The 12,229-nt window shown below is 43.5% G+C and overlaps 1 protein-coding gene across 2 annotated transcripts in view; it reads left to right on the forward strand.

Annotated features, from left to right (window-relative positions):
- The first annotated feature begins 1,392 nt into the window (after positions 1-1,392).
- The window catches only part of ATP6V0A2 (ATPase H+ transporting V0 subunit a2), a 61,709-nt gene continuing 50,872 nt past the window's right edge, over positions 1,393-12,229 (forward strand). For both annotated transcript variants that reach the window (XM_040416215.1, XM_040416216.1), the window contains exons 1-2: positions 1,393-1,659; positions 5,147-5,225. In XM_040416215.1, the coding sequence (XP_040272149.1) occupies positions 1,543-1,659; positions 5,147-5,225 (196 nt within the window). In that variant the 5' untranslated portion in view covers positions 1,393-1,542. The remainder of the gene's footprint in view (positions 1,660-5,146; positions 5,226-12,229) is intronic.

Raw genomic sequence — 12,229 nt, forward strand, 5'->3', positions numbered from 1 at the left:
GAAAAACAGCCTTTTTCAGTTTAATCGTTATTTTCAATTTATTGAATGCTCAATTTTTTTTTGTCTCACTCTCATTTCTTCTTGTTGCATGTTGAAGCTCTACTTGGAACCTTGTTAAGATCCAACAATGTAAAATATGATTTTTTGCCATTTTTCAAGTGGTCTTAAAGGGATTCTGTCATGAGATTTTACCCCTATAACCTAAACATATGCCCATGTCCATACTAATAACATGAATCCTAAGCTGGCCTTATTAAACCTACTTGTGGCTTTATTAGCCCAAAAAACAGGTTTTTATAACCTGTCAATCACCTACCTAAGGTGCCCTCTGCATCAGCCCGGCGCATGCGCATTTCGCTCAACAAAGCCACTGCCAGGAGTCCGCACGGGCGCATCAGGCTGAGCCTAGTGCGCACGCGTGGGATCTGGCAGAGGGACGGGAGGATTGCGGAGGCGGCGCTGAGGTGAGGAAGGTGGCACTGTAGACAGGGAGGGTGGCGATTAAGACAGGGAAGGCGGCGCTGGGCACCAGACGGCGATGGGTGCGGCCGGGCACCCTGTATTAATGGACGTCCCCTTGGGCACCTATAGGGGTAAAATCTCATGACAGAATCCCTTTAAACTTTTGATCAGGACTGTATTTATAGACCGTACCTACCACTACTACCTGTTCAATTAACGCCACAATACAGTGCTGAGAAAACGGCAATGAACTGGGAAGCCCTTTCTCTAGATCTCAATTGTAAAATATCCTGTACAATATTACAGTGCACACACAAAAAAACGTCCTACAGTGCTGAGATTATATTACCACATGCTGCCTTGTGTGCCATATAGCGGCTATGTAAAGCATCCAAAGGTGTGCACATTATACCACCACCCAAAGCTCAGGTCAGGACATTATGCAAGGTATCAGGCTACGTCTACACGACAATTTTTATAATGGCAGTCTATGGTATCGCACTGCAACATGCAACATGCTGCGACTGCGATGCAACAGTCGAAGAAAATCCATTCGGGATGGATTTTTCTGTGACTGTTGCGTTGCGTCGCAGTCGCAGCATGTTGCAGTGCGACACCATAGACTGCCATTATAAAAATTGTCGCGGGACATTAGTGCGACAAAATGTTGCGCTACAAATGTTGCAATGTAGTTGTGTCCCCTATCTGTCGCGCGACAAATGTCGTCGTGTAGACGTAGCCCAAAGGTGCCATGCAGAGGTCAGCAACCTGCTGCGCTCCAGCTGTAGTGAAACTACAATTCCCGGTATGCACTGCATCACCTCACTACGGGGGGCGGGGCGTAATTCTCCAAGCGGCGCTTTCAGGACTTAGAGCTTCTGTTGTTTACTCCTCCCCTCTGACACCGACCACGTGATCGTAGACGTCACGGACGAGCCTCATCCCGGAAGTCCTGTGTGGAGAGACTGGGAAAAGCGACGTGGAGACAGCAGGGAAAGCCGGTGTCACTCAGTGTCGTGGTGATCTGGTGACTGCGGATGTCACTGGAAGGAGCTGCGGCCGGATACGTGGTGTGCCAGGATGGGGTCTCTGTTCCGCAGTGAGACTATGTGCCTGGCGCAGCTCTTCCTGCAGTCTGGTTCTGCCTATGACTGTGTCAGCGAGCTCGGGGAGATGGGCTTGGCAGAGTTCAGGGATGTGAGTATTTGGCATTATCTGGGTTACTTTTCTAGAGTAATACCAGCCTGATCTAAAACCTGATCCCTTTATAATATAATATTGTGCATGATGTTGCCCCCTCAGCGTCGGTGATGTCACTTATTCCCCTCGATGTTCGTGATGTCACTCACCCCCCTCAGTGCCAGCGTGATGTCCCTCAGCGCCAGCGTGACTTCATACGCCCCACCTCAGTGTGATGTCACTTAGCGTCAGCCTGACGTCACTGGCCACTCTGAGGGCCAGCGTGATGTCCCTCAGCGCCTGCATTATGTTACTGTCCCGCCCCGAGGCGCCAGGGTGACGTCACTCGCCCCCCATCAGCGTGATGTCCCTCAGCGCCTGCATTATGTTACTGTCCCGCCCCGAGGCGCCAGGGTGACGTCACTCGCCCCCCATCAGCGTGATGTCCCTCAGCGCCTGCATTATGTTACTGTCCCGCCCCGAGGCGCCAGGGTGACGTCACTCGCCCCCCATCAGCGTGATGTCCCTCAGCGCCTGCATTATGTTACTGTCCCGCCCCGAGGCGCCAGGGTGACGTCACTCGCCCCCCATCAGTGTGATGTCACTCAGCGCCAGCCTGACGTCAATGGCCAGCGTGACGTCACTCCCCCCGCTCAGTGGCAGTGTGATGTCACTGGCCCCCCCTGAGCGCCAGCGTGATGTAACTGGCCCCCCTGAGCGCCAGTCTAAGTGCCCCTCCTACTGAAAATGACTTTGATCAAGCTTCCCAGTACAAACGTGATATTGTCTACAGCGCTGACATTATGTTGTCAGCACCCCTGTCAAGCGTGACTGATTTTGTTCCTAGTGTGTGTGTGTAAGGCCAGTTGAGCACATTTAGTCCAGGAAAGACGCCCTATTTGGGAGCTGTAGTTCCCAGACTGAACACTGATTTATGATGCTGTGACTTCCTGAACTGTACTCGTATAATACGGTGACCACAAGTCAGTAGATCTGTGGAGAGATGGGAAATACAGCCCTCATGTGAAAATGGACATATATAGTCCAGCCTGCCCCCATGTGGGCATGATGGTGTCACCTTCCATGTATAATATTGTCCCCTACAAAATATGTCAGAATTCAAAGTCTACCATTTCCCTGGGGTTCACTGCCGTCTTCTGTTAGTACCATTTGGCTGGGCACATAAAGTGTTGTGGCACCCTCTGCGTGGGCATGTATGGGTATTTGTTACTTCCTTCTGTCATTGGGGTGTGATCCTGTATCTTTCAGATAACCGCAGAATGTATCTACAGTGCATTTACAATGTCTTCAGACCCTTTCACTTTTCTCACATTTTGTAGTGCTACAGCCTTGTGCTAAAATAAAAAGAAATTCAAGTTTTCCCCATCAATCTGCACTCAATAACCCCTAATGAGAAAGTGGAAACAATTTTAGAAATGTTTACAAATTTATTAAAAGTGAAAAACTAAAGTTTTACATAGATATAAGTATTCAGATACTTTACTATGACACCTGATATTTACCTCTGGGGACCTCCCATTTCTCTTGATCATCTTTGAGATGTTTCTACATGTGTATTGGAGTCTACCTGTGGTAAATTCAGCTGATTGGACATGATTTGGAAAGACACAGCCCAGCTGACAATGCATTAGAGCAAATACCAAGCCATGAGGAGGAAATAACTGCCTGTAGAGCTCAGAGGCAGAATTTTGTGTGGAGGCACAGATCTGGAGAAGTGTAAAAAATTATTTCTGCTGCACTTAAAATACTTTCACACTTGCGGCAGAGGATTTGTCAAAACGTATGCAAACTGATGGCATTTGTCAGACGGATCAGGACCCTGATCCGTATGACAAATGCATTGAAATGCCAGATCCGTCTCTCCGGTGTAATTTTTTTTTTTTTCACATTTTTTGCAGTCTGAGCATGCGCAGACCGCAATGCCGGATCCGTTTTGCTGGAAAACTCGGGGCCGGTTCCGGCATTAATGCATTTCAATTGGGAAAAATGCTGTGTTCTGGAATTTTGGACGGAGATAAAACCGCAGCATGCTGCGGTATTATCTCCGTCCTGAAAAGTCAAAAAGACTGAACTGAAGACATCCTGATGCATCCTGAACGGATTGCTCTCCATTCAGAATCCATTAGGATAAATCAGTTCTTTTCCCGTATTGAGCCCCTAGGACAGAACTCAATGCTGGAAAAGAATAACGCTAGTGTGAAAGTACCCTAAAAGTTCCCAAGAGAACAGTGGCCTCCATAATTGGAGAAGTGTGGAAGAAACGGGACTTTTCCTCTTGCTCGCCACCCCACCTGACTAAGTAGTTGTAGGAGAGGTGACCCGAACCCAATGTTCAATCTGGCTTAGCTCCAAAGATTCTTTTAAAGATGGGAGAAACTTCTAAAACTTTAACCATCACCGCAACACTCCACTAATCTGGGTTTTATGAGTGCCAAAAGAAACCTACTCAGTAGAAGACCAAAAAAAACTCACCTGGAGTTTGCAAAAAAGCACCTAAAGACTCTTAGACGGTGAGAAACAAGATTTTCTGGTCTGATAAAGCCAAGATTTAACTTTTTGGCCCCAATTCTAAGTGTCATGTCTGGCGGAAACAGCCAGTGCTGCCACCACCAAGCATGGTGGTGGCAGCATCATGCTGTGGAGGTGTTTTTCATTGGCTGGGAAAGAGAAGCTTGTCAGGGTTGAGGAAAAGCTTAATTAGAGCAAAGTATAGAGATATTCTTAATGAAACCTGATCCAGCGTGCTCTGAACCTCAGACCGGACTAAAGGCTCACCTTTCAACAAGACAATGACCCTAATCACACAGCCAAGACAACACATGAGTGGCTTAGGGACAATTCTGTGTATTTTCTTGCGTGGTCCAGCAAGAGCCCTGACGTGAAGCCAATCGAAAATCTCTGGAGAGACCTAAAAATGGATGTCCACTGACAGTTCCCATCCTACCTGACAGAGCTTGAGAGGATCTGCAGAGAAGAATGGTAGAAAACCTCCATATCCAGGTGAGCAAACCTTGTGGCATCACACCTAAGATGACTAGAGGCTGTAATCTCTGCCAAAGGTGCATCAACTAAGTACTGAGTAAAGGGTCTGAATACTTATGTCAATGCAAGACTAGCTTTTCCTTTTAAATAAATTAACAAAGATTTCTAACATTCTGTTTTTACTTTGTCATTATGGGGTATTCCGTGCGGAATGATGGGGAAAAACTTAAATTTTTAGCACAAGGCAACAACATAACAAAAAGTGAAAGGGTCTGAAGACTTTCTGAATGCATTGTGCATCATTCACACATCAGTTGTTTTCAGTTCACCTTTTCTTCTGGACAGTTTTGTTCTAATGTTCAAATCAATTCAGGACATTTTCTCTGAGCAGAACACGCATAGCTTCATGTGACTAATCTAGAGTCCAGGGTGCAGTACTCTGTAGGTATTCTTGAGAGTACCTGAGAAATCCAGACCTGTAATTGTTACTTGTTTATTCTAGCTTAACCCTCATGTCAGCGCCTTTCAAAGGAAATTTGTTGGTGAAGTAAAGAAGTGTGAAGAGCTTGAACGAATACTAGGTATGTGACTGCAATTGTAAAAACATCTCTATTTCTGGTTGCACACTGTGCTGGTTCTTTCTGATTTATTTATTATGTCTATACTTATATTAGTATGTTTGTATTTAGTAACGAGTCCTCTTTAAGGAACATTTATTAAGGCTACTTTCACACTTTAATGTTGATGTCTTTTTTAATATTGATTATGGCTTACAACTAATGGAAACCTAAAAGTCAATATCTCAGAAAATAAGAATATTGTGAAAAAGTTCAATATGTCACACTCTAATCAGCTCATCAGCAGAAAACACCTGCCAAGGTTTCCTAAGCCTTTAAATGGTCCGTAAGTCTGATTTAGTAGGCTTACACAATCATGGGGAAGACTGCTAACTTGACAGTTGTCCAGAAGACAGTCATTGGCATCTTCCACAAGGAGGGTAACCCACTAAAGGTTATTGCTAAAGAAGCTGGCTGTTCAGAGTACTGTATCCAAGCAAATTATTGGAAAGTTGAGTGGAAGAAAAAATTGTGGTAGAAAACGGTGCACAAGCAACAGGGATAACTGCATCCTTGAAAGGATTGTCAAGCAAAGGCCATTCAAGAATTTGTGGGTGATTCACAAGGAGTGGACTCCTTCATTAACCACCACACACATATCCAGGACATGGGCTACAACTGTCACATCCCTCATGTCAAGCCACTCATGACCCAGAAACAACGTCAGAAGCGACCTTACCTGGGCTAAGGAGAAAAAGTCCTGGACTGTTGCTCAGTGGTTATAAGTTTAGATGAAAGTACATTTTGCATTTCATTTGGAAATCAAGGTCCCAGAGTCTAGATGAAGAGCGGAGAGGCACAATCCAAGTTGGTTGAGGTCCAGTGTGAAGTTTCCACAGTCAGTGATGGTTTTGGGAGCCATGTCCTCTGTAGGTGTTGGTCCACTGTGTTATATAAAGTCCAAAGTCAGTGCAGCTGCCTACCAGGAAATTTAGAGCACTTTATGCTTTCCTCTGCTGACAAGCTTTATGGAGATGCTGATTTCATTTCCCAGCAGGACTTGGCACCTGCCCACACTGCCAAAAGCACCAATACCTGGTTTAATAACCACAGTATCGCTGTACTTGATTGACCAGAAAACTCGCCTGACCTAAACCCCATAGGAATTTATGAGCTATTGTCAAGAGGAAGATGAGACACCAGATCCAACAATGCAGAGTAGCTGAAGGCCGCCATCAAAGCAACCTGAGCTTCCCTAACACCTCAGCCGTGCCACAGGCTGATCACCTCAATGCCACGTCGTACTGATGCAGTAATTCATGCAAAAGGAGCCCCAACCAAGTATTGGGTGTGTATATAGTGTACATACTTTTCAGTAGGCCAACATTTCTGTATTAAACATGATTTTCATCAACATTAAAAGAAATAAACGCTTGAAATACTGTAGATCACTCTGTGTGTTATAAATCTATATAACCTTTTTTAATTAAATTATTATATTTTCAACACTTTTATTTTTCAACACTATTCTAATTTATTGACATGCACTTGTATATTATAAATGTGCAGATAAAATATTTTAATAAAAGTAACATTTAAAGAGGACATTTCACCGCTCCTGACATTCCTGTTTAATAGCTACATGCATTCCCCATGTAATAACCATTCTGGCATCCTGCTGTCCATGGTGCTGAACAGATCTGTGCTAAAGGCATAGATCTGTTCAGACAAAGTGTAAGTAAAATACAGTACAAAACACTATAGTGTACTGTACTGTATTATACAGACATCAGACCCACTGGATCTTCAAGAACCAAGTGGGTCTGGGTCAAAAAAAAAAGTAAAAATCAAAAAACACATTTATCACTAATTAAAAATGAAAAAAATAAAATTCCCTACACATGTTTGGTATCGCCGCGTCCGTAACGACCTGATCTATAAAACGGTCATGTTACTTTACCCGAACGGTGAACGCCATAAAAATAAAAAACTATGATGAAATTGAAATTTTGCCCACCTTACTTCCCAAAAAGGTAATAAAAGTGATCAAAAAAGTTGTATGTACGCCAAAATTGTAACAATCAAACCATCATCTCATCCCGCAAAAATCATACCCTATCCAGGATAATCGCCCAAAAACTGAAAAAACTATGACTCTTAGGGCTCATGCACACGACCGTATGCCCTCCGAGACATACGGTCCGTGAGCTGGCCATATGTCCCGGAGCGGCATACATCGTGCGCACCGGAGTGCACAGCATCATAGGTTACTATGATGCTGAGCGCATCGGGCCGCCCGCGGGGCTATTGTTCCGCACTCATAATATCATATGAGTGCGGGACAATAGTCTGGCGGGCGGCCCGATGCGCACAGCATCATAGTAACCTATGATGCTGTGCACTCCCGTGCGTACGATGTATGCCGCTCCGGGACATATGGCCCGCTCACGGACCGTATGTCTCGGAGGGCATACGGTCGTGTGCAAGAGCCCTTAGACTATGGAAACCCTAAAACATGATTTTTTTTTGGTTTCAAAAATGAAATCATTGTGTAAAACTTACATAAATAAAAAAAAGTATGCATATTAGGTATCGCCGCGTCCGTATCGACCGGCTCTATAAAAATATCACATGACCTAACCCCTCAGGTGACCACCGTAAAAAAATAAAAATAAAAACGGTGTAAAAAAAGCCATTTTTTGTTACCTTGCCGCACAAAAAGTGTAATATAGAGCAACCAAAAATCATATGTACCCTAAACTAGTACCAACAAAACAGCCACCCTATCCCGTAGTTTCTAAAATGGGGTCACTTTTTTGGAGTTTCTATTCTAGGGGTGCATCAGGGGGGCTTCAAATGGGACATGGTGTCAAAAAAAACAGTCCAGCAAAATCTGCCTTCTAAAAACCAAACGGCGCACCTTTCACTCTACGCCCCGCTGTGTGGCCGTACAGTAGTTTACGGCCACATATGGGGTGTTTCTGTAAACGGCAGAGTCAGGGCAATAAAGATACAGTCTTGTTTGGCTGTTAACCCTTGCTTTGTTAGTGGAAAAAATGGGTTAAAATGGAAAATTAGGCAAAAAAATGAAATTCTCAAATTTCATCCCCATTTGCCAATAACTTGTGCAACACCTAAAGGGTTAACGAAGTTTGTAAAATCAGTTTTGAATACCTTGAGGGGTGTAGTTTATAGAATGGGTTCATTTTTGGGTGGTTTCTATTATGTAAGCCTCGCAAAGTGACTTCAAAGCTTTAGTGGTCCCTAAAAATTGGGTTTTTGTAAATTTCTGAAAAATTTCAAGATTTGCTTCTAAACTTCTAAGCCTTGTAACATCCCCAAAAAATAAAATATCATTCCCAAAATAATTCAAACATGAAGTAGACATATGGGGAATGTAAAGTCATCACAATTTTTGGAGATATTACTATGTATTACAGAAGTAGAGAAACTGAAACTTTGAAATTTGCTAATTTTTCAAAATTTTGGGTAAATTAGGTATTTTTTATGCAAAAAATAATAAATTTTTTTGACTTCATTTTACCAGTGTCATGAAGTTCAATATGTGACGAAAAAACAATCTCAGAATGGCCTGAATAAGTCAAAGCGTTTTAAAGTTATCAGCACTTAAAGTGACACTGATCAGATTTGCAAAAAATGGCCTGGTCCTTAAGGTGAAATAAGGCTGTGTCCTTAAGGGGTTAAAAGAAATAAACGCTTGAAATACTGTAGCTCACTCTGTGTGTAATAAATCTATATAACCTTTTTTAATTGAATTATTGAAATAAATAAACTTTTCAACACTATTCTAATTTATTGACATGTACTTGTATATTATAAATGTGCAGATAAAATATTTTAATAAAAGTAACATTTAAAGAGGACCTATCACCACTCCTGACCTGCCTGTTTAATAGCTACATGCATTCCCCATGTAATAACCATTCTGGAGCATCTATTCTTATGGCTCTATGTTGTGCTATTCCTTTATTATTTCTACTAGAAGTTATGAATGAATTGCTAGCAGTCTGCAGTAAGGGTACAGAGGGTGGTAACCAGTTAGGGGGGTGTGCCTGCACAGTCTGGAAATGGCAGCACTGATTGGATAGAGTGAGTCTGTGTAGGTACACACCCCCAACTGGTTACCTCCCCCCTGTGCCCTTACTGCAGACTGCTAGCAATTCATTCATAACTTCTAGTAGAAATAATAAAGGAATCGCACAACATACAGATATAAGAATAGATGCTCCAGAATGGTTATTACATGGGGAATGCATGAAGCTATTAAACAGGCATGTCAGGAGCGGTGACAGGTCCTCTTTAACACTGTATTCCTTCTTGGTCTCCAAATGAACATATAGGGAACTGCTGCTTTTTATATTCCTAGGTGTACTCCCAGTCTATGGGCGTAATGAGTACATAGACTTTAATATGTGTAGCACGTGTAATCATCTAATACCTAACTCTCTCCCTGTCATCGGCCCTAAAATATTGTGTGAATTGCAGATTGAAATACAATCATTTGCTTATTCACTCAGACAAATAATTGGAAAGTGCAGAGACTTCCATTAAAGGGTTAATCATTGTTACATAGCTACTGTAGGTTGTTTTGGTCAGAAAGATCATGGACAACAAGTCTGTTCAGAGGGTTTATAGAAAAATTGTAACCACGAAATGTAGACATAAATTTTCTCATAAAGCATTATACACTGCTCAAAAAAATAAAGGGAACACTTAAACACAATGTAACTCCAAGTCAATCACACTTCTGTGAAATCAAACTGTCCACTTAGGAAGCAACACTGAGTGACAATCAATTTCACATGCTGTTGTGCAAATGGGATAGACAACAGGTGGAAATTATAGGCAATTAGCAAGACACCCCCAATAAAGGAGTGGTTCTGCAGGTGGTGACCACAAACGGCTTCTCAGTTCCTATGCTTCCTGACTGATGTTTTAGTCACTTTTGAATGCTGGCGGTGCTTTCACTCTAGTGGTAGCATGAGACGGAGTCTACAACCCACACAAGTGGCTCAGGTAGTGCAGCTTATTCAGGATGGCACATCAATGCGAGCTGTGGCAAGAAGGTTTGCTGTGTCTGTTAACGTAGTGTCCAGAGCATGGAGGCGCTACCAGGAGACAGGCCAGTACATCAGGAGACGTGGAGGAGGCCGTAGGAGGGCAACAACCCAGCAGCAGGACCGCTACCTCCGCCTTTGTGCAAGGAGGAACAGGAGGAGCACTGCCAGAGCCCTGCAAAATGACCTCCAGCAGGCCACAAATGTGCATGTGTCTGCTCAAATGGTCAGAAACAGACTCCATGAGGGTGATATGAGGGCCCGACGTCCACAGGTGGGGGGTTGTGCTTACAGCCCAACACCGTGCAGGACGTTTGGCATTTGCCAGAGAACACCAAGATTGGCAAATTCGCCACTGGCGCCCTGTGCTCTTCACATATGAAAGCAGGTTCACACTGAGCACATGTGACAGAGTCTGGAGATGCCGTGGAGAACGTTCTGCTGCCTGTCAACATCCTCCAGCATGACCGTTTTGGCAATGGGTCAGTAATGGTGTGGGGTGGCATTTCTTTGGAGGGCCGCACAGCCCTCCATGTGCTCGCCAGAGGTAGCCTGACTGCCATTAGGTACCGAGATGAAATCCTCAGACCCCTTGTGAGACCATATGCTGGTGCGGTTGGCCTTGGATTCCTCCTAATGCAAGACAATGCTAGACCTCATGTGGCTGGAGTGTGTCAGCAGTTCCTGCAAGACGAAGGCATTGATGCTATGGACTGGCCTGCCCTTTCCCCAGACCTGAATCCAATTGAGCACATCTGGGACATCATGTCTCGCTCTATCCACCAACGTCACGTTGCACCACAGACTGTCCAGGAGTTGGCAGATGCTTTAGTCCAGGTCTGGGAGGAGATCCCTCAGGAGACCGTCCGCCACCTCATCAGGAGCATGCACAGGCGTTGTAGGGAGGTCATACAGGCACGTGGAGGCCACACACACTACTGAGCCTCATTTTGACTTGTTTTAAGGACATTACATCAAAGTTGGATCAGCCTGTAGTGTGTTTTTCCACTTTAATTTTGAGTGTGACTCCAAATCCAGACCTCCATGGGTTAAAAAATTTGATTTCCATTTTTTTATTTTTGTGTGATTTTGTTGTCAGCACATTCAACTATGTAAAGAACAAAGTATTTCAGAAGAATATTTAATTAACTCAGATCTAGGATGTCTTATTTTTGTGTTCCCTTTATTTTTTTGAGCAGTGTATTAATAATTCCTTAAATGACAGCCAAATAAGATAAAACTTGAGATTCTGCTCTCTCTCGCACTCACACAACATATAGGACATTATAGAGAAATACGGAATGACTGACACACGATTAAGTAATTTTACATAATTTTGTGGTACTGACACTGAAAATGTGAGAAGTTACAGAGAAAAAGTCTAAATACTGGAAAACTGAAAATTGCAGCATTAGGGCTCATTCAGACGGCCGTATGCTGTCCGCAAAAATGCGGATCCGTTTTTTTGCGGATTAGATGCTGTCCCATTCACTTCTATTGAAGTCTGTAGATCCGCAAAAAAACAGATCCGCATTTTTGCGGACAGCATACGGCCGTCTGAATGAGCCCTTATATACAGTCTACATACTATTACACTTGTATATACACTGTATCTCCCGACGTCTTATGTTATGACTCGATAAAAAGTAATTAACACTGATCTTTTTGTTCTTGTTGTTATTCTGTCTGACATGCAAGTTTTAACATAAAGTGTTGTATTCTTGGACCTCAGCCTCACCCCTTCTTTTTTTAATTCGGACTGTCCTGCATCTCTGGGTGAATCTGGAGGCAGCTGCTGACTCCGAGTACTTGGGCTGTGTTTGTGCTCTGGAAGGGGAAGGGACACGTGTGCAGATTGAAAAGCAAATCGGATTATGTTAGGATTTTGGTTACTGAGTTATTTTTTTGTTCCTTTTGTGTTTGTGTTTTGTATTAACCCTTTCAGGACCG

This window comes from Bufo bufo, chromosome 2, assembly GCF_905171765.1.
Source record: "Bufo bufo chromosome 2, aBufBuf1.1, whole genome shotgun sequence".
NCBI classification, from domain to species: Eukaryota; Metazoa; Chordata; class Amphibia; order Anura; family Bufonidae; genus Bufo; species Bufo bufo.